General features: G+C 40.1%; 1 protein-coding gene across 1 annotated transcript; it reads right to left on the bottom strand.

Annotated features, from left to right (window-relative positions):
- Positions 1-795: 795 nt before the first annotated feature.
- Positions 796-25,938, bottom strand: LOC117427646 (uncharacterized). Its single transcript, XM_034045819.3, has 3 exons — positions 25,660-25,938; positions 13,552-16,944; positions 796-6,150 (listed from the first exon to the last, which is right to left on the bottom strand). Exons 2-3 carry the CDS (start codon positions 16,898-16,900, stop codon positions 5,048-5,050), a joined length of 4,452 nt encoding a protein of 1,483 aa, XP_033901710.2. The 5' UTR covers positions 16,901-16,944; positions 25,660-25,938; the 3' UTR covers positions 796-5,047.
- Between the last annotated feature and the right edge of the window lie 212 nt (positions 25,939-26,150).

Below are 26,150 nucleotides of genomic sequence, written 5' to 3'. Positions count from 1 at the left end.
GCATCAAGTATTTAATTTCTGTCCATCCTTGACATTTCGCTACGTATGCCTCTCACAATAAAACACTGCTTGCATTAGATTGAAATATCTGAACCCTAGCAGAGTATGACCTCATAACACTCAAAGGGATTTAGGGAAGACATCACAGGTAACCAGCGACTTGTTTGACAGACATGTCTGACTATTCCTCAGCGATTACTATCTTCAGCTACTCACAATCTTTTTGCCATCTTGTTCCTGGAGAAACTTCTTCTGAAGATAGTTGTGCTACAGACTTTTTGGAGAATCTAGCCAAGGTGGAAGTCCCATTAAAAATAACCATTGGACACGTGAACTGTGCCTCACATTGTTGAAAGTGTAAAGCACTGCACTGCTGCTATGCAAGCAAATATCTCCATCCATCAAGAAGTGTTGAGTGTTCTCTGGGAAAGCTCTCTCTGTGATGGAAGTCCGACCATAGTGACATGTTCAGCATTTATATAGCAATTGGTTTCAGGGTAGTGTCAGAGGGCAGCAGTCAAAAGGGGTTCTCTGTTCCCTATCCAACTAAAGATAAAAATGAAACAAAGGGGCCTCTTGACTGCAACACCACAACACTGCTAGTAATTGATAGATAGATAGATAGAGATAGGATAGACAAAGAGCAAATACTTGCTTTATCAGTCACTGGTTAGATAAAGTTTAAAAATGCATTCCTTTGAAACAAACATAATATTGATTATGGTATTGAAAAAAAAATAATGTTCTGTAATTAGTTTCATATATTCCATCTTAGATTTCAAATAAACAAAACAGTTTGTATATGTGGAAAAGGTTTATTAAAAAAGTACAACATCTTAAATTAAAGTGAAGATACTGTACTTGGACAGCTTAATGTACAAACAGTTTAAAACACAACACTGGTCTAGCAGTATAGATCCTAGAACCACAGCCTCGCTATGGGGTGTGAAGCGTTTTTAAATTCACAGAATCTGGTTTTAAATAAAACCTTTAAAAAAAATCATCAACACTATCTTAAAGTACAAAAATAAGGATTCTACAGCAATATAAAACTGTTCAGTTTTTTGAGTATTACAGGAAAAATCTGTCCAGTCAGACAACATTGGAAACTAGCAAATGGTGAGCAAAGAAATGACAGAAATCTGTTTCAGCAACCAGGAGAGCGGCTGATAAAGATGTTTTCTCCAATTGTACTTGGAGATGTATATCCAAACAGAATGGAATATGTAATATTGAGACTGAGGGGAAAAAAAAACCACACACACACCACACACGTGAACACATTTAATTTCCAATAAAAGCATAAACCATTCAAGGTTACTCAAAAGATAAATCTTAGTAAAAAGGGACCTACATCTGAAGTGTCATAAGGTAGGAGGAAGTGTTTTTTGAAGGAAATAACAGAATACACACTGAAAGCTGTTGTTAAAGGGAGCTCAATCAATGGGAATCAACGGTACGTAGTTGAAAATGGAGCAGATTAAACTTTGGGGTAAAGTTATTGATTAATCTGAAATGACTTTGCATGTATTCCATGTGTTTTACAGCTTATCATTCTAGCAGTTTTAAAAGCGCCACAGGTTAAACCATTCTCAGCTGGTTTCACATACTTCGATTTCCACTAACCTACTACTTAAAGTTACCTTTGGCATGGTAGTCCAAGACTAGTGCTTAGCAGGGATGGGCAATCCTGTATATTTTAATAATCTAATACACAACCTAAACAATGACACTATTATACTTTACATCAACGTGCCACTGGCCAAAAACAATGCTTACATAAAACCAAAACTGAATCTGTAAAAAAATTACAGAAATCGCAGAACTATGACAGCAGCTTTTCGTAATACAAGTACAGTATGCATACATATTCACATGAAGTAACATCTCATTAAATAGAGTTCATACCCCCAGGTCTTGGTCTACGTTTTGCTACATGAATGTTGTACAGAGCCGATGTTAAGTCACTGAATGTCATATACTAAAAGTGTCCCGATGCTGTTCAAGTAAATCAGTCTTTTTATGCAAAGTGAATTTTACTGTTTGTCACCTTTTTTCAACATTAGACTGGAATCTCAAGTTATCGGCTGCAATCTCGTTCATGTCCCGTTTGATATCGACTTGCTTATAAATATTAACCACAGTAGTTGAAGTATAAATAATTATACCATGACTGGCAACAATACCCAGGGCTAGAAGTTAGCCACATTATCGTTGAATCCTGCATTTCTGTATGACCTTATAAATTATAAAGTTACAATTACAACCGAGCCGTTTTGAAAATGAAAGCCAATTCCAGCACGGTACCGCTACATTTAAATGATTCATGCAACGTGTTATACCAACTGGCTTGTTCATAAATCTGTATGCACACATTTCACTAGTTAAACAGGAGAAATACGCAAGGTAGTGACAATCTACTATAGAATGAAAAAACAGATAAATTAATGCACCTCAGGATTGTAATTCATCTTATTTGTACTGATAAAACAAGGAAGCCGTTACTTGGATCATGGTAATGTTACAGCTAGCTAGCTGCGCTTGTTTTGTTTTTTGTCGTAGTCAGAATTTTGATAAAGTAATAATTAAATTATCTACCTATTATGTGTTCATTTTTAACGAGGGTGAAACCAGAGTTAACATTCGAACAAAACCAGAGCCACCATTCTCCATGAGAGATTAAATTACCATTTTATACACTCTGCCTGTTATCTTATAAAATCGTAATGTTTCTAACAATTATTTAACTTTACTTTTGGTCTATAAAATAAACTTCCCACCTTGAAATTCTATCCACGTTGTTCTGGTACTGTAAGTATTTGTACTCCACTGTACAAAACAATTTGCATTGTGGGCCTCGCGCTTATCTACATGGGGCAAGATACTAATAATGTACGTGTTTAAAAAAAAAACAATACAGATAATTATGTACATGTTCACTCTGGGTCGGTCATATAAATTGCTGCATAAAGCAAAGCATCAGAAAAATGCTACTGCATTAAAAAAAAAAACACAACAGTAGCAAATTAAGAGTTTGGGGTAACAAAATGCCACCAAATATACGTTAACTTTGAGCCTTGCAATACCACATTGTAAAATACCTCTATTTTGTAGTCTCTTGTATTAATTAGCTACGGTATTGGTATCACTCTGCAATTCTAAAAGATTGCCTCCATCTATCAGGAGCTTGAATAATTTAGAGAATTTACAGAAATAATGATTTATATAATATGTATTTATAGTAATACTTTGTGGTGCAGCGGCAGGCTTAGCATAGTTAATGGGTCTGTTCAGACCACGTATATTTGTTGCAATACAAGACCAATTATACAATTAGTAATTTTCTAAACAATTAACACATTTCTAATCAATTATTCGAATAAACAAGTACTTATTGGGGTCTGTGAAACCAGTCATCAATCATAAAACAACATTTCAGTCTACCAAACAGCAGCACAACAACAATCTTTGCGGTCTTACGACATCAGGCCGATGTCGGACCATGTCTAAACACCATCAAAAAGACGTCAAGCACAGGTCCCTAGTAGTTTTTTCTCTGGAAAAAGCAGAGAAAAGCTTTCAATGGCCGAGTGAGGCCGATGGAAGCCAAAAAGAAAAAAAAACACACCACACACAACACAACTCAGGCAGACCTGAGCAATACGCATAGTCCCTTCACCACAGACATTAACAGACAAACAAACAAGATAGCTGCTTCCGCATCCAGCGCTCACAGAATATCGCAGACATTTGCCCAGCTTTTAGAGATGTTATAGTAATAAAATAATGACTTAGATAGCTTACTGAGGAGTTTGGTGATAAAACGAGTGATCAGGAGATGATTTATCGGTATGCACGACTATGAAGAGATATGTGATAAATACATCGAACAAGGGGTGGGGCGGGGCTGGAGATGTAGTACTGAGTGTCCTGTTGATATGCAGTGCCTTTTAAATCTGTTTTACTGTGAAAAAAAAATACTTTTAAAAACAGCGCGTGTAAAATAAATAGCTTGTGTGAAAATAAATTGAACCTGACATGCCTGACAGGCGCTGAATAAATGGACTGCAAAGGGTTAATGTCAGGCTTGGAGAAACACATCTGCAGAAGAAATATAACCAGGTTGATTAAAGGTTTAAACTTTCAAACTGTTATGCTTAAAAGAACAGAAGAAAAGCTGCTAAAAATTACTTTTAGCTGTGTGAGCCATGCTGAAGTCTCACTCACAGCTATGCTCTTCAGCACCTCACCTTTGAAACCAGAGCAACAAACACAGGCAACTGCAAGCCAAACTGCTAGCTGCTATCGGCCGATTCCAAAGGGCACTGATAAAAAGGGAAAGGATCACCAAGTTCTGTTTTGCCTCCATGGTGGAGGAACTATTTTTCAAAATACAGAACTTTCAGGTCACAGTGACATGTCTTTCTTCAGCACTACACCCTGCATACTCTTTAGGAACACTTTATAAACATTTAAAACTATCATGACAGCGATATCCATCAGTTCAAAGGTTGTTTTTTTTTAAACCCATGGAAACGGTTTTGTACATTACAACACCCCCAATCTGAAGAAGTCTTATAATGGTATTTCAAGGGTAAAAAAAAAAAAAAGGCCATTATGGGGAACTTCTCCAGTTGACGTTTTTAGCATCTCCTTTACTAGAATCACTGTACTACTGTACACTACAGGCAAACATTTAAAAACAAGACTGCATCCCAATGCACAAACCCACATTAGCTGTTTCCAATACCCTACAATGAATTCTTAGTGTCAGAATTGCTTTGCTCTTGTGCAGTGGGTTTGCTGGGGTAGCACACAGTGAGCCTTAAGTTCTCACTGCTTCAGTTCTGTCCATCTTCACTACCCCCTGGGTCCTCCACTGCTGCACAAGAGCAAAGCAATGACAGCACTGTAAGTAGCTTTGCAAACACAGCATGCAGATAACAAAAAAAATATCTAAACTGAACTTTGCAGCACATATGGTAAGTTGGGTACCAACTCTTAACTCACACAAACACAGACACACAAAATACACAAAAACAGTCCTTTAGTCCTCCACTTTCAGCCACCCCTTCTTATAATCCTGAAGAAGCTCCAAATAGTACTGCCACTCCGGCTCACTGTCATATTGCACCTCATAGACTGTCTTTAAAGGGTTGCTGTGCTCCTCGTGCACTCGCACCACCACGCCATGGTACCAAACCTCAGACTTGTCTTTCTCTTCATAGAGGTGTCGGATCCTCTTGCCCACCAGGGCAGGGTAGTTGATTTCCGTGGCTGGCCTGACTCTCTGGACCGCCGGTCGCCGCACTCCTCTCCTCCTCCGGCGGGCACTGTGGTGTAGTGAGTTACGGTGCACTGCCAGGAGGCGGTGGAATTTGATTTGCACCATGGAGCTGCGAAGGTGCAAGACCTTGGAGGTGCTGCGTGTGGGCCGCAGAGTTTCTGCAGCACCAGCCGCTCGTTTCTTCTGCTGGGGGACATCAGGCTGGACTTTCCCCCGAGGTTCCTCTGGGTTGGGAGGATGCTGGAGTTCTTGCACCTCTTCTCCTCTTGAACTCAGCTGCCCCTTTATTCCAGAGTCTGGCTCTGGGCAATACTTTTGGCCTCTCTCCCTAGGTTTGCTTTTAAATAGTACCCGTTTTAACTTTAGAACCAGGCCACTGCAGCTCTTCTGTACTACCATTGGGGACTTACTGGCCTCCTGATCCGCTCTTAGTGGTTTAACATCAGGCACCTCTGGCTCGTTACAGGAAGATATTCCTGTTTTGCCCTCAGGCATCTCCACCTCCTCAGAGGAAGCTTCCTCAAGTTTGATCTCTAACATTTCTGACTTGTCCCACTTGTGACAAGACTCTTGTGCATTGGTCGAGTTTTCAGGATCACTCCTCACCTCCTTGTTCGAATCAAGCTCTGAATCCTCATTTCCCTTCCCCACAAAAGTTCTGTTTAAGCCATTTTTTCTTCTGCCCTTTCTTTTCCTTTTGAAGTGAATTTCTCCTCTCTGTCTGCTCTTTAACCCCCCTGGGGTTCTCTTGTTAGGCAGTTGATGCCCAGTTTGTGAATGCTCCCTTTTCATTGTTTGGTCAAAGGTCTTTTCTGCTGGAGGTTCTCCCCACTCTCTCTTCAATCCACTGTGGAACTCTGCATCTGAAAGACAAGAGCCACCTTGTCAGTACAAAACATCCAATTGCATGCACACAAAATAAAGACCATGCGACTCTGCTGAAGAAACCTTCTCGAGGGCTGGACAGAACCAACAAAGCAATCTGGACAAGTTCTGATAACCGACACACCTTTAGACCCTTTAGAGAACTGTTTAAAAAAGTAAACCCCTTCCAATTAATCAAGAGACATAAGCAAATAGTGGGTAGCCATCACTCCCCAGAACTAGCAAATATTGTGGGTTAAACATATTCTTCACTGAGCAAACAAACACATCATATAAATTATATTTAGCTATATCCCAGCTCAACTAGACAACACAGATTACTGCCAGCTTCATTACTGTCCATTTCAAGATGGAAAGCAAGATTGCTATTAATCAGTGAGGAGTTTAAGAAGTTTTGGAAAGTGGGATGGGTCGCTGAATATCAAATTAAGCAGTATTGAATCACACTGAGCTGAGCACTTTGAAAGCACTATAAAAATTACCAAGATGTGGTCCAGTATATTTTGGATCTATAACTGCAAATGAAAGTTACAGGAATGTCTTGAATTGACCCTCCTTTTCTTTTGCAGTTACACAGGGGAATAAAGCATCCACTCATTCTTCTAAATTCTTGCAGCCTACCAAGGTAAAAATCACTAAATCTGACTGCACTCCGGATCAGAACTGTACTTACACAGAATAGATAAGCATCAAACAACACTCAAGATAAGCATATGCATAGCAATTTTGTTGCACAGCTTGTTCACATGTTATCAGCTTCTTGTACTTCATTTGTTCCCAGAGTCTCAATGGTCAATTGTGAATATACTGCATGCGGTAGCTACAGAATGGATCATAGAAATGGCGGGCAGCTAACTGTAGCCTGGGACATGCCAGAAACACGTGACCAGTAAGTCTCGGTTTAAAATAATTTAAACAAAGCACGATTGAATCCACTCCCTTGTAATGCATGTTTGTGACTGAGGAATAAGCGACTGCATTCTCTCTGCGCCGTCTTTATCCCACTCAGCCTACCAATTTACCTATCTGTCAACTGAATTTTTGGAAGGGAAATCGATATAATAAATATAATATTCTGTGTTTGGAGAGAGTCAGGATGCTTCATATTGCTATAGCAAGGCGATCAATAAGGAATAAAATATTGTTTTTTTATTTGCATTAGTGCAGTATCGATACAGTTTAAAATGGGCAGCACAAGAGACTGAGAAAGGAGCATTTGCAGAAAGCTACAAAAACTGTAACAGCCTAGTACTAGTGGGAGGAGACTCTGAACGCAGCAGATAACTACACAGAGAGGAGCAGCTTCCTGCACTAACCTATTATTAATAGTATTAAGGCAGAATTAAATGGCTGCGAAAAAGAGTGAAAAAAGTGAAAAAATAAGGAAAAAAAGAGACGTTTTGTACAGTGGTTCAAAGTACCTTTACAGTTAAAATGTAAGTCTGTGGTTACCCCATAAGTTAGCATTAAAAGTATAGTATGTATTGAAAGTACTCATGACTTCAAGGTAACGCTGCATTAATTGGAGAATTACTCAAATGACCCAAAACCTTATCTGGAGCACTGGCACCGACAGAAACTTCTGGGGACGGTTTATATTAGAAACAATAAAAAATCTTATGCCCACGTGCTTCTCAGGGTTGCCATAAACAGACAGTGCTTCGATCTTTCATTCTATAAGCAAAATTCTTTTAAGAGTATAACAGCTACAAGTTACGCTAAATGTGGTTTTGGACTTTTGAAAAAAAGCAAACTGAAAATGTCACGTTAAACATTAAGTTTAACTTTATGAAATGGAGCAAATAATACTGGTTGCAATTGATGGGACAACATTTTATGGTTTGTTTTGGCTCAAGGTAAAGTAAAAACAAATCTATGAAATGTTTTACATGGTGAAAGGTCAATATTTGGCAGTCGAATCTGTGGATGACACAGAAGAGCTGGCAGTTTCTGTTCGGTATCAGAAGTCTGTCAGCCATTTCCCTCCACACCCAACAGCCAGTCTGATCTATTGTCCCCCACTACCCTCTATGATCCGCCTGTAGTTCCCACATTCGCTCTAACAACCATCACTCTTCAGTCAAGTCCTCAGCCGGGTGGAGAAAACATATTCAATGGAATGAATGGATGTTTCTCAAAAAGAAAAGACCGCAGTGCAGCAAAGGAGATGTAACCACTGGAAACCCAGCTTCCATTCCTATAATCCCCTCTCAGTCCGGTCATCGGGGGCATTATGTTATTCTGACATCATACTGTGGCACACTGGGTGTTGTCCCCCCTCCCCCTTAAGGCCTGGTCACAGGAGCAACTTTTGTTGACGATGACAAGAGGAAGTGTACTGTAGATACAGAACAGTTCAGACTTCAGGAAAGCAGCAGATCAGCACCATGAAAACAAACCTGATGAACGGTACACCAAGCAAGCTCCTCACAAGAAATGACAGGAAACACATTTTATGCTGAGGAGTTCCAGTGCTGGTGACTAACATCACAACGTCAAGCCTCGCCTCCCCTCCCCTCGTAACCTAGCACTGCTAAAAGTGTACATACTGAAGCACACACAGCGTATACACTCCAGCTTTAAGGGAGTAGGTTTTCTGATCCTCTTCTGGAACACTAAATCTTGATAATGACTGAAGCCAGAAGTCAACTTGTGCTTTGAATTACCTCAAGTTGTCCAGGGTCACCCACAACTATGACTGGATGTATCCCGCCCTGAGTCAGTTGGTGAAAATAGGAGATACCTGAGCTGAGTTTTGAAGGCCAGCAGGTGAACCCGAACCTGCAAGAAATAAATGGGATTTGTAATGAATTAAATTTATTTTTTATAGTATACTAATATATGTACACTATGATAAGACACTTAGTTTAATGTATTATTAGTTAAAATGTACATCAAATTTGCATTAAAATGTATAATATAATGGTTCCCTGTATCCCCATTTGCACCAATGTCTTGGCATGTAAAGTAGGGCTCTTTGGATCTTGACATTCAGTTTATAAAATGAGCACTCAGTGGTAGTGGTGGGATTCCTGCCTCATTAGAAATGAAGAGCGTTAGCAGCTTGATCCTGTAGCTCTCGTGCTGGCGGAGAACACAAGCAGGATGACCTAAGGGAGAACCTTGGCGTGAACAAAAAACAAGGCATCCAAACTCATACATTATACAGCACTTCAGGAGCGGATCATCTCCATCTCACTTGCCTTTTACATTTTCACCATTGACAAAATTACCATAAACAAAAAATCAAGGCACTGGAATAAGTAGTATAACCCACAGTACAGATCAGGAATCTCCATGTTTTCTGCAGTGCTACTCATTTGAGTCTTTTCCCAGGGCAGGACTTTGTTTGTTAAAGGGTTACTGAAACTGATTCATCCACCACAAAGACCAACATATTCATTTCTTGTAGAAGTGACTGACCAATAAACATTTGATTCCACGGTGTTCAAGAGTCTACTAGCAGCATTGTGTTGCAGGAAAACAATAAGTGTCTTATTGACCAGTCCCTAAAGTAGATGAAAACTTAAGCTTAAAAAACAAATAGGAATCTATTGGTCTTTAAACTAGACAGCATTAATTTCTTGAAGACATTTATTAGCAATAAGTAGTAAACTAAACCCACAATTGACCTATGCCACAAGTGAGCCCACCGGCTTCACAATCTCAGGCTGATGGATTTTAAAAATCTCTTCCAAGCTCTACAATAAGCAACCGTTCAGGCCCAGCTTGAACGTGTTATCCCAAATCAGCACTGAATTAGTAACCTGAAATCAACGGAAAGCTTGGTAGATTCACCTACCAGGCCCAAACATTCTTTACAGGTCTGACTACTTACAGAACCACGAAGAATACACAACGTACATTCCTATTCTAATTTAAAGGGTGAGAACGACAACAATGTGGATCCATTTACACTCCAGTCTTGAATCTCTGGACATATGTTATCCTCAAGAATTCAAGGCACTAAAGGAACCGACTCTTTAGAGCCCTCTTCCGACCGCTACACACCAGACGCAACAAGATACTTTCACAGCGACATGATCACACACACACCTGAAGGGACCCATTGCTATTGCCAAAACTATGATCAAGACTGGAACATATTTGTCAACATGATGTGGAAATTAGGAGTGTCTTGTGACGGTATTTCAACACATGGCAATAAATCATACATAACAGGCTTATCCAGTTCCTTTGAAATGGACTCCCATATTTTGTTTCAAATCTGTATTTTTATAATTGCGATGACCTTTGTCTTATTTTTCCACAGCAAGCATTATTGTTTTCTCTGTCATTTTGGATACTGCTTCACCCTGCTCGACCAAGTGCATTGAAGCTGTCCTCTGATTGGCCAATTCCTAGTTGTCGCACAACAAACCGCAAAAAAACTAAATCCAATTTATTTCGAGTTGCTACATTGTCACTCACACATCACCGGTCGTGTCGTCTGTGGTGGGAAAGACACTTACCAAAAGTATAGGTTCAGAATTCTGAACATTATAGCCTGGAGCACTTTTAACAGAAAAATAAACTTGCCTTACCTTAAATATATAATACAACAAAGAATTTGAATAATGTGTTGTCTTTCGTTGACTATATCTGGTTGCTCTTTATGTTCTACATTTTCTTTTTCATTACTGTTTTTTATTATGGTAAATTACTGTGCTTATTTAGGCACTCTATGATTTGATTGGGGAAAGATAACGTAAGTTTATCACAAAAAAAAACCTCCCAAAAAAACAGTAACCTTTTCACTTCCTTTTTAGCTTAATTATTGAACTTATTGCTTCATTTAAATTGTTTTCTTTACGTTAAGTGTTCAGGGCATTTTGTCTATTTGTTTTTCCGTGTGCTACATTTTATGAATGCAACTGTTCATTTTAACCTTTTTTTTTTTTCACACAACAGTACTCACATTTGTACAGTGCCTTGCGAAAGTATTCGGCCCCCTTGAACTTTGCGACCTTTTGCCACATTTCAGGCTTCAAACATAAAGATATGAAACTGTAATTTTTTGTGAAGAATCAACAAGAAGTGGGACACAATCATGAAGTGGAACGAAATTTATTGGATATTTCAAACTTTTTTAACAAATAAAAAACTGAAAAATTGGGCGTGCAAAATTATTCAGCCCCCTTAAGTTAATACTTTGTAGCGCCACCTTTTGCTGCGATTACAGCTGTAAGTCGCTTGGGGTATGTCTCTATCAGTTTTGCACATCGAGAGACTGAAATTTTTGCCCATTCCTCCTTGCAAAACAGCTCGAGCTCAGTGAGGTTGGATGGAGAGCATTTGTGAACAGCAGTTTTCAGTTCTTTCCACAGATTCTCGATTGGATTCAGGTCTGGACTTTGACTTGGCCATTCTAACACCTGGATATGTTTATTTGTGAACCATTCCATTGTAGATTTTGCTTTATGTTTTGGATCATTGTCTTGTTGGAAGACAAATCTCCGTCCCAGTCTCAGGTCTTTTGCAGACTCCATCAGGTTTTCTTCCAGAATGGTCCTGTATTTGGCTCCATCCATCTTCCCATCAATTTTAACCATCTTCCCTGTCCCTGCTGAAGAAAAGCAGGCCCAAACCATGATGCTGCCACCACCATGTTTGACAGTGGGGATGGTGTGTTCAGGGTGATGAGCTGTGTTGCTTTTACGCCAAACATAACGTTTTGCATTGTTGCCAAAAAGTTCGATTTTGGTTTCATCTGACCAGAGCACCTTCTTCCACATGTTTGGTGTGTCTCCCAGGTGGCTTGTGGCAAACTGTAAACAACACTTTTTATGGATATCTTTAAGAAATGGCTTTCTTCTTGCCACTCTTCCATAAAGGCCAGATTTGTGCAGTATACGACTGATTGTTGTCCTATGGACAGAGTCTCCCACCTCAGTTGTAGATCTCTGCAGTTCATCCAGAGTGATCATGGGCCTCTTGGCTGCATCTCTGATCAGTCTTCTCCTTGTATGAGCTGAAAGTTTAGAGGGACGGACAGGTCTTGGTAGATTTGCAGTGGTCTGATACTCCTTCCATTTCAATATTATCGCTTGCACAGTGCTCCTTGGGATGTTTAAAGCTTGGGAAATCTTTTTGTATCCAAATCCGGCTTTAAACTTCTCCACAACAGTATCTCGGACCTGCCTGGTGTGTTCCTTGTTCTTCATGATGCTCTCTGCGCTTTAAACGGACCTCTGAGACTATCACAGTGCAGGTGCATTTATACGGAGACTTGATTACACACAGGTGGATTCTATTTATCATCATTAGTCATTTAGGTCAACATTGGATCATTCAGAGATCCTCACTGAACTTCTGGAGAGAGTTTGCTGCACTGAAAGTAAAGGGGCTGAATAATTTTGCACGCCCAATTTTTCAGTTTTTTATTTGTTAAAAAAGTTTGAAATATCCAATAAATTTCGTTCCACTTCATGATTGTGTCCCACTTCTTGTTGATTCTTCACAAAAAATTACAGTTTCATATCTTTATGTTTGAAGCCTGAAATGTGGCAAAAGGTCGCAAAGTTCAAGGGGGCCGAATACTTTCGCAAGGCACTGTACATCAGCTGACAAGTGTTTAGCTGATATCCCATCACGCCTTTCTTCTTAAAGGCATGCAGCCTCTATACATGAACCCCCAATATCTCTCACAAGCACCTCGGTACATATTTTTAAAATGTCACAACAAAAGGAATACGCTTTTTTTTTTTTGGAGCATATGTATAGCTATCATGCACTATATATCACCTTACAGTACAATAATACAACAAAAAATGGACTGAATGATAATACCCGAAAATAATAATATTTAATAAAAAGTAGCGCAAATAAAATTAGGCGGTGGATTGCGCCGATCGCCGGCTTATTTTGACCCCCTGCATTCATTGTCACTATTTTTGCTTTGAAAATAAATCGGTTATTTTTTTAAGCAGTCATTTTAACGGTTTTAGCCTCTCAAAGTGCTTAACACAAAACCCGCCCCTTTAACTCTCTGATTGGTTAAATGTTGTGTCAAGATGTAACACAGCTGTCATGTGGTTCCAAGATTTTAATTTTCATCAAGCAACGCGCAAGTGACCTACTCTGCTAGAAGCGCAATCAATCCTTATTGTTAAAGGCACAATAGCATCTGCAAGACGGGCGGATCGGGTTATTTCAGCCCGGCGGCGACAGCCTGAAAAGGCCTGGGGAGAAGCCTGAGGTTCTATTCATTTTCTCGCATCACTGCATATTTTCGCTTGTTGCATCGCATCTGGTGTGTAGCAGCCTTTACTGTATATCACAAATAGTGTGTAGCAACATAACATTTCTAATTACACTGCTGACTTTAAGCTTGTATGGGAAACCAGGTGGTAGTATATATTAGGATGACTTTCCCTTACCTAAGTGTTTGTGGACACAGTCGTGGTAGTACAGGCTGAGCAGGTCAGGGTAGATGGTGGGAAGCTGCTTGAGGGAGAGGAGCCTCCTAAGTTTGGAGGAGCAGCAGCGCTGCTGCAGCTGAGTAAGCAGCCTTTCCTCAGAGAGGGTGGTGGGCCGGAGCTCCACGCGGTGCTCCTGCAGGACCTGGTCGATGTAGCAGCCCTGGAGCTGTGGGAACAGCGTCTCCTTCACCACCACCATGGGGATGAAAATCGTCCCTGCCCTAATCACATGGGGGAAGGGGCAGTTCTTGGTGTAAATGTAGATCTCCAGTTGGGACAGGATACAGCTGAGGGCTGATGCGATCTCCCCAGACTTTAGCCACACTTCCTTACCCCGAGGGGCTTTGAGGACCTCCAGAATACGGGAGATGTTCTTCGTCTTGGATGGTAAGGATATGGATTCATGGTCCTCCTCCATTTTGGCCAGTAGGCCCTTCAGTTCTTCCTCAGGAGTGTGAAACATGGAATTGGCAATCAATCTGTTGAGGGACTGGTGGAGTTCCATAAAATATCGGTGAGAATGCTTGTTTGTCTTTGCACTGCTGTCGGCCTCACTCAAGGAAGGGGACACCTCCGGTGCACGAGGGGAAACGGTTTTAATGAGATCTGGTAGGATGAGCTTGAAAGTGGGCAACTTAAGGGACTGGACAGAAAGGTGTTTTTCGACAGTTGGTGACGGTTCATTGTTCGTATTCTGCAACGGAGGTGGAGTCACAACCAGCTTTGTGGGGGCCGGTTTAAGGACTTGGAATTTTTTGTGCATGAAAGTGGTTGTACTGCTGCTCACGGGGCTCTCAGATGTGGGAGTCGAAACTACAGTTTGAAAATCTCTCTTTTCAATTCGTTCCAAGTTACATAGTGTCTCCCTTTTCTCATGGACTATCGCTCTATCCCCCGTTTTATAGTCACTAATGTTGTCTGTTAAAAGTTTGCTCTGGCTGCCAGGTTTTTTGACACTGAGATCCAGCACAGTATCCTGACATTTCATCCTCACACCACCAACCATTTCTCCCTCAACCACATGGCCATCCAGGTTTGGCTGCATCAAGTTGCTTTTGTCAGCCTTTAAATCAAAATGGGCTGTTGGCTGCCTCGTGTCACAGACAGTCTGTTTGCTCTCTCTTTTTCCCCAATCGGCAGCCTCATTTTTGGCCTCTGTCTCTCTTTTGCAAGAGTCTCCACCAGTTATTGGGGACGACCTAGAAGCAGGCCTCTCAGTTTCCTGTTTTGAGTAACTTTCACTCGCTTGCCTTTCGGTTTTTTGCCTTGAACATGGAGAGGATTCCTCTTTTTCGCTATTTGGAAAAGACAATATTCCTGATGCTTCCAGGTAGGCCTTGTACGGAGCCAAGCTGAATACCTTATTGATAACAGGCATGAGGGGGGAGGAGGGAGAGCGAGATTTATCTGTATTGCCACCATCTAGTGCGTTCTGGTCTTCCTTCCCAGACATTTTTTCTTCGTTTCTCTTGGAGACTGTGACTTCATAGAGGTCACTGCTGCTTTTGTGTTCCCTCCTGGGGGGAGAGTCAATTATAATTGGACTGCCTGTACCCCCTTTACTACTTAGTTTGCTGCTATTATTATTATCATCATCATCATCATTATTATTAGTCTTCTGACCTCCATGCTCTGCTATGACCCCTCTATTTTTCCCCAATGGAGCGATACTCCTTTCTTTGTGAAGCCCAATTCGGCAGAAAGACTGATCTTCCAGGAGATTATTTGATGTTTTTTCTTGCATGGTCTGCCGTGCTACAGAAGCATCCTTCAGGACAATATGTGCTGGATTTTCAAGCCTGTAAGATGCACGAACAGGTTGGAATGCACTGGTTGCTGGCCGGTACCTGCCAAGATCATTGTGTGGTGGCATTACCTGGAGATTTTGGGAAGTGCAATCCACAGGACAATCAGCAAAATCCATTCGAATGTGTGTGCCACATCCTTCAGGAAGACTCCCCTTATGCCCTGGGCTCAGAGGCACTTTGTATCCCGAATAAGGAAGTTCATAGTCCCTTTGTGACGGTGCATTCCGAACACCTGCTGAAACCACTGAATAGGGCATTGAAACTGCGCTATATGGAGGTGGGGGAGTGTGAAAAAGATATTGCTCTGAGGTGGCAGGATAGGCGTTTCTTGTACTGGGCTGCTTGGGAGAAGCATCCCCCATAAGCTGCAGTCCCAAATCTTTGTAGCTTGCAGCTTTCTCAATGTTCAGACCTCCCTGTGGACAGAGATACACATGCCTCTGGTGCAGCTGGGGGTATTTGGAAACAGGAGATTTCGGTTGGTAGACTGGGGGAGGCATGTGTGAGTGAGAGACTGTCACCCTCTGCATTTCATGGTAGTTCTTTGGAGGCGACTGTGACATGTCGTGATAGATTTTGGAAGCAGGCTGTATGCTGCGATAACTCTTGGTGGGGGGAATGGGCAAAGGCCGTGAGGGGCCATCATATGACAGGCTGTTATAGTCTCGCTCTGCAAAAGTGGGCAGCTTCATTGCCCCTGGCTGTCTAGAACTTGGGAAACCTCCATGACCAGCATCCTTGGGATGTGGTCTGCAGCCACTGCCCTGTTCCAGCTGCAGAACCCCTGGTTCAAACAAGCCGTTCCTCTTTTCCATAGGCGACAGAGGTGCATAGCAGAGCCCTGACCCTGATCTCCATTCGCCCTCGTAAGGTCGCCCGGGAACCCGGTCAGCCCCAGTATCTATGCTGAAGCACATTCTGGATTTGCACCCAGGGTCTGTGCAGCAAACCCTATTCCTATAGACAGGCTTTGGGACAGCCAGGACCGCAGAATGCTCAGATTGTGGGGACCCAGTGGCATTTCCCATTGCCAACTTCCTTAGAGCTATTGGAGCATGGAGTCCGGGGGCATTGGGACTGTGTGTAAGGTTCTCGTGCCTTTCAACAAAATCTGCCCATTTATCATTTGCAATTCGGTCTTGAACCAAAACAGGTGAACTCTTCTCAGTATGGAATGCCTGGCCAACAATCTCTGGCTCTGACCTGAATATAAGACCATTGGTAAGGTGCCTCTCAGCAGCCAAGGGGTGGACAATGGAGTTCCTTCCATTCTGCAGGTAAGCCCCTGGGGAACTCCATTGCACAGGAAGGTCAGCTCCATCTTGGTCTTTTAGGCAGTAGGTGAAGTAGGTCCCACTGTACTCAGGAGAGTAACCATGCAAAGTTCCAGGCTTGCACAAGCCAGTAGCTATCCTATGGTCAGCTCTCGTCTCCAGACGGGGGACCTTGCTGTGGACCAGAGGGTCCACGTAGCCTAGCGTTCGCTTGCTGGCCATCATAGTTCGTTTATTCTTTGAGGATTTCTTGGCAGAAGGAAGGGGGACTGCAGAGAAAGAGAAACACACATTAGAGAATTACAGAATAGCAAAGAAATTAGTTTGTGCTTAATATGATCTCCATAAAATAAAATGTCATGCTAACCAAAAGCCTATATGAGAAATGGAAGTATCTAGTGGAAACTAGTGAAAATAAAGGAACTCAGATGTGCGACAACAGAATACTGTACTGCACTTTTTTTTTTTTTGAGAATGTCCAATTACATTCCTTCACCACAGAAATTCCCAACAGCTCAGGAGAACTGAAGGTCATTGGGACGACTAAGCCAGCCCTGGAAGTGTCCACTTGAACTCACCAGGATAATAGTGTCCACTGTCGTGTGATAAGGAGAAACAGTCCTTGACGGTTTTGCCTATCTAACACGCTGGACTGCCAGTCAATGTGTCCGACCTGCCCTACACACCACATGGCTATGCTTTAACCAGATGAGCCACTCTGGGACCTTTTGGGGCTGGTTTAGCAATACTAAATTATTTCCCTTAGCAGGGTTTCCCCTGGGTTCTAGATTTTTGTAGTCACTAGTGACTAATCTTTTTTAAAAACATTAGTCACTCCAGATATTCAGTAGTCACTACTGGGGCACAGCTCAAGTTTTCAAGGGTGTTATGAGGCCTGTTTTTATTTTATACCTTAAATCACTGTATTGACCAAAACAATTATTTAATTAAACCATTTTAATAATGCTCTACAGTTTAAATAAATTGGTAATTTACAGCTGTAAAATTTTAGAACATTAAAACTCAAGAACCAGATTTATTTGCCCTGAAAAGCTACATACAGACACAGAATGCATTATGAATTACTTATACCATGTATGTCTTTTTACAATAAACAGAAAAAAAACATTATATACAACCCATGGAAACAGAGTTTTGCAATAAGGCTGAAACTTTGCTACTTGTTTTCTTTTTCTGTTATCTGATGCTTGTGAGCTTTGTTTGTTCTTTTTTTTCTGGTGTTCCGAATCCAAGTCTTCATTTTCTACAACGTGTTCTGGTTGTTCTGTTTGTCATTGAAACAAATAAATATCGACTTGCAGGCATGAACGCACACAGGAAATAAAAGTTAAAGACTAGGCGTTTAGTTTTTAAAATGTCTTTTTTTGTATCCCAGACAGACTGCAGTAACCGCCCAACTGTTTATATTACATTTAAACAACAGGGCCTATTTAAAATGTACATGTTTAATATGTAAATGAGCCGTGTGTGCACTGAACGCTCTGTCACAGCTCGTCAGTCTGGTGTTAGCGATTAAACGTTGATTACATGATAAAAGTCTGCAATAGTTTGGCAAGTGGTACTGAATAAAATGCGTTGTCTGCCATTTCAGAATTTTTCTCGAGTACCCCCAGGGGTACGTGTACCCCAGTTTGAAGAAACCACATTACCAACAGATACAGTTTAATAGTAGTAGTATTTAAATGCCGTTGTCCTGATTGGTAAATTCTTCCAGCTTCCCCTTTAATTTTGACAATTTCCATATAAAAAATGGCATTTTTATCTTGACATTTTTTATTCTATTTTTATTCCACCACGTAAATATTTGGACAGTTTTCAAATCAATTGTTGCTTTATTTTTACAACACACGTTGGTGTTGTTGATAATATTATAAACGCGTATATCTGCTTCAGGTTAAACGATGGCCCGTGTTACAGAACACTACAGATAAAATGTCAAATATACACTATGTATTTCGTTGGTTTTGTGGATTTGCTATGTTTTTAACTTATTTTAATACTGCACATAATGATATGGTTTTGACAATGCTACTTACCAAAACCATGCTGCACGTGAACTGTATTACATAATAATTTCCTTTATTCCGATTCCAGTGGTATTTTCTCAATGCAAGATGTATTGTAGGCATATATACAGTGCCGTATAAAACCACATACACTGTATATATATATATATATATATATATATATATATATATATATATATATATATATATAATTTTACCATGCTCGTTATAGGCCTACTGGCGAAATGGTCAAGAGACAGTTGGTGCTTAACACATATGGAATAATTTTAGCCCTGAATTTTAGCATTTTTGGTCATAGAAAAGACATTTCACATATTTTATAACGCTACAGCAGGCTTTTTTTTTTTTTTTTTGTCAATGATGCGGTTTTCAGTTCACAAATCTTCTGCACACAGTATTTTTAAGCACAACTATAATAACCTACATTTCAACAGTCACTGCCGAAGCTGATTACTTATTCTTCCAGAAGTAATGGTCGAATGTAACAGGGATACAAGGTTATATTTGCGCAATATGAAACTGAGGCACTGATTGGCTGACTGCATTTACGTCGCCTACCACGGGATCAGAACGTTGCAGAGTCAATGAATCGATGAGGCTGAGGCGCTGATCTGATCAGAAGCAGTGACTCTATGGTTTAGCGATCCCTTCTTTTCAAGAAAGAGACATTGTGTGTGACTTTAACAAAAGGGATTTTTTTTTTTTTAATAGTACAAACAGAAACGATCGTCACTAGTGAGGATTCCACTTTTTTTTTTGTCGTCACTTTCAAAAAACATTCGCAAATTAAGAGAGTGACGAGCGACAGCGAAACCCCTGCCTTAGGCATCAGCCTTGCAGTTGGAATACAGCCTGAAGTTGAAATTCAGGTCAAAAGTCACAAGATACTTCTTTGAACTGAATATTGTAAATACTCTGTTTCATTCTCAAGGTGCAGTATTGGCTTTAAGCCAGAAGCATAGAAACTTTTACACAGCTAAAATGACATCACTGTCTTTTCTCTAAAAGCAGATAAAAAAAAATGACATAAGGAGAACTGTGCGGTTCCCAGTGGGAAACCGGAGCATTTTTGCAAGGTTTAAGCATGTGCTAGACTAGTAGTGGTCTGCTCACAGCAAGGCAAGATCAACAAGAAGAAAAATGGACGACTGAGTATCAAGGCCCCTGCAATACAAGACTGGCTGAAAACGTGTATGGGATTGGTGATGCACCTTTAATTGTGTAGCTGTGATATGGGAAACAGCATGCTGCAGCTCCCATGCTTATTTTTTCCCTAAATGTTTTTTTTTCTCAGCAGTACACTTCCTCACTACAGTCCCACTTGTCTCTGCATTCTGCTTTCACATTAAAATGGTCAGTTTGGAGAAATAAACTTGGTTTTCCCTGCAACAGCTAATCCTGCTTTAGTGCAAAACTCACGCTACATACTGTTTTTCATTATAGTGACATCTTAAATTACCGTGCTTGCTTCTTTGGCTGAAGAGATATTATCAGCTCATCATCTAACTAGGGAATCTGCTGCACAATTAAATCATCCCTACACTCCTGACGGTAAACAATGTAACCGAATCTATTGTACCTGGGACAGTTGCGGCTGGTAATGATGCAACAGACGAAATAAATGTGTTTGTGGGACGCAACTTTATTTAGGCACTCTATAACTTGACTGGTGAAAGATAACATTAGTTTATTGGAGGTCACAAAAATAAAACTCTTTACATCTTGATACAGTAACCTTTACTTCTTTTTGTTTAATTATTTAGCTTTTTGCTGCATTACAGCCCTTAATTCAAATTATTTGTTTTCACTGCATTTTGTTAATGGTGTGTGTGCAACACACAAACCTTAAGTGTACTTTTATTTTTCACTGTTCTTGTTCTAAATTTCTTTAAAAATGCAACTGTTCATTTTAAGCTACATTTTTACACAACAGTACTCCCACACGTTTGGTCACCATCCCAACCGTTGCAAGAAACTGTGGTTACCGTACCGTGTTAATACAGCACCCCTCTGCACTGCCAAGCATTTGTATATCAGCAGTGGATTGCACCGGTCGCCAGCTTATTTTGAAAACCCTGCACTAGAAACCTCCATTTGCTGAATAAATCCTCAACAATTCAAACTGCAAGATGTTATTTAAATATTTTGATCTGATCTACTCTGCAAAATCTAAAATCAGCACACCTAATTACATATGGCACCTTAAAAAGAAAATGACTGACTGATTTGAATGTGATGGGTAAATTGTAGAAAGCGAGAGATGCACTTTGACAATACAGACAAGTACATTTTCCCCCCAGTAAAGCAGTTTCTTGATGTGAGAATTTCCATAACATGATGGCTTTCACTGTGCATGAGATCAAAGCTCCTTAACCTCTTTACAAAACCACTTGCATGCATTCAATTTGGAGATCAAAAATGGGTACGTGGAGCTGCTGTGAATACACATGAACAATTTAACTGACATTTAGCTTTAAATATGCACCAGAATTAATAATCTAATCGAGAAGGATACGGGTATATAATAGTATCTAACCATGTACTAAATGGAACCGGGAAAGGATATTAGCAGTATGCTTTTAGCTGCAACTCATCCATTCACTCAGCGCCTTTCAAGTACATTTTCATTTCTATATTGCCTACTTTCAAAGCCTTCAATTCTTCACTCATATTACTATCAAGTAATTTCAGCCTTGGACAATGTCTGCTTTCTTCATGTACCGTTCAGTATGTGACAGGACCTCATGTTTCAACATGGGCAATATTTGTGCAAAAAAATATATTGTTAATAAAATATATTATAATACCATAATATTTATTTTTTATGTTATTATTTTGAACCATTAATATCTCAGCAATGGTAGGGGGTCAAAATATAAAATAATGTCATTTTTCAGCAGACCTAAAGAGAAAACTGTAAACACTACAGCTATAGTACTCTGCGCCGAGGTAGCGGTCTCTGTTTTATTTAGCAGACGCCTTTATCCAAGGCAACTTACAGAGACTAGGGTGTGTGAACTATGCATCAGCTGCAGAGTCACTTACAATTACGTCTCACCCGAAAGACAGAGCAAAAGGAGGTTAAGTGACTTGCTGATGGTCACACAATGAGTCAGTGGCTGAGGTGGGATTTAAACCGGGACCCCCTGGTTACAAGCCCTTTTCTTTAACCACTGGACCATACAGCCTCTGTTGACTTGATTTCCTACACTGGTTAGAATATGATTGGATTTGTAGTTGTGAGGTTATTTTGAATGTGCATTTGAGAGGTGGTGGTTTTTAATCACGTCTGCTCAGATAAACAAACCCAGAACACCAGCGGCTGTGTGAGAATGCTGCCCACTAAACACAAGCCAGCCCTGTCTTTAATTAATGTTTTTGTGTGTGTGTAATTTTATATATATATATATATATATATATATATATATATATATATATATATATATATATATCGCATTGTACTTCATGCAGATTACTTTTATGTATGTTAAATATCAATAGATATTGGGATGTTAAACACAGTTCTTTTTTAGCATATGGTAACTCTTATGCAGTTCCACATGACAAAACTGCTGTAAATTCATGCTTTCAGAATAAATTTGACCTTAAACATCCGGTTAGCATTTTAGGTCACCCATTTTAATGCTAATTAATGACACACAATGCCAACTGAGTATTTCACTTTCTAGACTTATGCCCAAGTCAAATATGTCTCATAAATAATGTTATAACCAGACGTCACCCGATTGTTGGTTTGCATGCACCCTGCGTATGGCCCTAAAATTTAAATGAAGATTTTACATAAAAACAAATGCGTAACCGACCCCCCTGAAGCAAGACATAACAATGTGAGGTGGCTGGAGGGGCCTGTAACTGACCTGTAAAGTGTGCATTACCTCTCAGGGAAGCAGCCTCAACCAGCTTGACTGTGGTTACAAAGAAGTTTCTACATGTGACACTTCTATGCAGGACTAGTAAATTTAAGAGATTCCTTTAAAATTAGCATGGCAAGCTTTTTTTTTTTTTTTGCACTTATGTTTATAAAATAAATGAAAAGGATACCATATTATATCTTATGGTAGGACACGATGAACCGTGATATTTTCCTTATTTTATTTAAAGTTTAATGTGAGACTGTATGCAAAAAAACGTGGTTGCCTGCAAACAATAATGTTCATGCAGAGATTGATAGTGTCTGCATTGAATGTATTAGTAAGTAATCTAGCAGCATTGCCCCAATGTTTCAATCACACTGTGTGTAGAGGATGTTTTTGTCAAGCCCGACCTAAGCGAAGGCAGGTTATTGTTGACCACAGCAGAAAATTTAACGATGGAAAGCAGCACAGTAACATTGAAAATGTGTGCCGGTGTCACAGCCTAATGCTCACCCTCGTGAATTGCATTTTAGGCTAATTCTCATGGGGGTTAAAGTTAGCCGGAGGTGAGCATTAGGCTGTGACATCGGCGTGTTTAAAATCAACAGTGTGGCCTTAATAATGGATTTTGGTTTTTTTTTGTATTAAGGACTTATCCTAAATTCTTGCTAGGAGTCATGTTGCTAAGTCTAAACTGTGAAGCATGACTCAAGTACCAGTGTTATGCCAAATAGTTTTATTGGAAGAAAAGAGTTGCATTTGTAGTCCGCGTGCATGCAATTTTTTCCGCCATCTTGGAATCTTGTCTGCGAAAACGTGTTTCAATGGATTTGCTCTGAACGTATTCAATGCATCCTTAATTGTTGCAAGAACCTGTTGCTGAGGATCTCAACCTTCATTATATATAGATAGAGATAGATAGATAGATAGAGATATACACACACACTGTCTAGAACATAAAATCTCTTTTTAATACACTTAGTGTCAGAGAGAGCTAGGTTTGCATCCTCTGCACATGATTACACACAAAGGGTAAATGGAAACAGTATTGTGCTCCGCTACAGTAGAAAATGCACTAATTACCAGTACAATGTTACTGTTACCACTGTGAGACACTGTTTGACAGCAGTAATCGGGGAATACAAGAAACCTCATTTTGAACGGCACCATCAGAGAGACAGGACATTAGTTTAAGATCATTTGCAGCTGAAGACGGCAACGTCAGATCTGAGCCAATGCGGATATGATAACGTCAACTACTCAGTATCTATAACCTACAGTGGAAACATTGCATCATTCACAACTATCTTAAGCATTTGTGAGCGCTAAAAACACGACCACTCCCTTGGGCATTTCATTTGTGTCCCTACAGTATTGTGGAAAACTAATGCATACATATTTTGGAGCCAAGGTACTGCTTGCCAGTCCTTATACATATTACTAAATAAATTCTTGAATTATACCGGTATAGAAAACAAGAGGTCATGGAGAGGGCGGCACTTCAGTATTTGGTTACTGTAGAGAACTTTAAAAAAAACCCTGTCGGGTTCAGAAGTTTTTGCAAAACTCATACAATAGTTTTTTTTATTATTATTATTATTTTATAAAGATTAAATCAGTACACAAAGCAAACCATGTTTTATTACAAACACTTGCACAACCAAATTGAACAATAATTGCGTCACTTGTATGTTTCGCACGCAATTTACTGTATCGTGACAAGTATCATAACGTGAACAGACTCGGAATGGGGTGTTGTTTTGAGTGCCTTATGCCTGGAGCGGTAGGCCAGTTCAATTTTGACTCGATTAAACATCTCACACAAAATAATACACTTCCTGGCTTCTGTTATTTCATTGCAGATCTCGTGTTAAGAAACACTTATAACTCAACATCAAACCAAACAACGCATGGGACAATGCCATGGAATGAAACGTGGAATGAAACGTGGAATAATTTTAAAATCGCAGCCATGGACATAACAGCATCAGTCTCTGGCCACAGTTGTCAAACTAATTTACTTCTTAAGCATTTCACACACACAAACAACAATCCTTAAATAATCCAAAAACATTCTAAGATTTTACAGTGCTATAAACAACCATTTTAAAACACACGTTTACGTTAGTACGTTTAACGATGCCTGACCTCCCAAATTAATTAGCATAGCCCTCCATACAAGACCGACACCCACCCGTTGGCACTACACTTTAAAGTTTGCTGTAATCCCAAAGCTTTTTTTTTTTTTTTTTTTTAAAAACAAGACAGGGTCAAATACAATTATTTTCAGGAACACAGCTTGCTTCCTCCTTTTCGATGTAAACATAACCAATGACGCAAGTGAAAAAAAAACACCCTTCTTCGTAGCCAGATCGAGGTTGAAAAGTATCGTTCACCAATTAATTTTGCCAAAAGTACGCGTGAGGCCAATGCAGGTTTACCAAGCAGAAATGTATGAAAGACCACTAGCCCAAGCGCACTGAATTCTACACACTTGAGCGAACCGTGCTAATCGAAATGTAGCACATTGCACGTGCATCATTTTGGCTACATCTAGTTATACACAGGTACTAATCTCACATGTCTTATTCTGGTTACCAACAGTGCAGCAGCACCAGTAATACGTACGATTTTTTTTGTCTTCAGCTAATCGCCCTTCCACTATTAAAACCATGTCCTGTTTGTTTAGGATTTACGGGTAACATAAATCATTACTGTACTTAACTGAAGTCTTACGCCAGCTACTCAACGTATTTGTAAAGTGCCAAATTACAAAGGCAGCCTATAGTTTGTGCATAGTGCAAACAGTAAAAACAGCCTACTTTGAAAATAAAACAGCCGACTTCATTGTGGTGGGAAAGAAAAATCAAAACATATACTGGGCGTATATAAAATTTCGCATTAACAAAGTTTATAACGAAACCTTCACAAACTAAGTGCAACCGGATAACTACGCTGTAAGATGTTCTACTCGACTGTCGGTTTATTGACATCAAAATTAAACATTATACAACATTTAGGCAGTTTCAAATCAAACACTACAACTAAGAAAAGACCGTACCTTTGTATTGCTACGAATGGGATGATCACTAGTTTTTCCCAAACACCTGCATCTTCTTGTATCCAAAAAACACATTTTTAGAGGTTAATATCAGGATATATTAATAAAACGGCTGAATAATATCAGGGTTTGGTATCCGCAAAGCTGTTATTAATTACACATCCACAGCATTGTCGTCCCGCTGCAGAAATGCAACTGCTTGCCTGCTGTAGCGGTGTCTGTGCAGCCAGCACTCTCGCTCTGTGTGCGCGCGCTCTAGCGAATGTTTTGCTGGGACTGAGGGAAGTCTCATGATACTTTGGAAACAAAGCAGCCAATTAGAAGCAGCCAAGTGAAAAAGAAAAGTGAGGCCTTCTTTTTTGAATCGGGGGCAGAGGTTCTGATGGCGGCGACTTGTCCTGTATTCGTCCTTTGTGGGTTTTTTTGATTTGTTTTGTTTATTAACATCGTGATGAGGCTGCTGTTATGCAAGTGCTCACGCTAATTACACA

This window comes from Acipenser ruthenus, chromosome 21 (genome assembly GCF_902713425.1).
Source record: "Acipenser ruthenus chromosome 21, fAciRut3.2 maternal haplotype, whole genome shotgun sequence".
Lineage (NCBI taxonomy): Eukaryota > Metazoa > Chordata > Actinopteri > Acipenseriformes > Acipenseridae > Acipenser > Acipenser ruthenus.
This window is presented reverse-complemented; position numbering and strand designations above follow the sequence as displayed.

Bases quoted from the DNA above. Each gene is read 5' to 3' on its own strand.
- LOC117427646 (XM_034045819.3), bottom strand. From the start codon at position 16,900: ATGATGGCCAGCAAGCGAACGCTAGGCTACGTGGACCCTCTGGTCCAC. The intron at 6,151-13,551 runs GTAAGGGAAAGT...CTTGTCTTTCAG, and splicing joins CTGTGTCCACAAACACTTAG to ATGCAGAGTTCCACAGTGGA.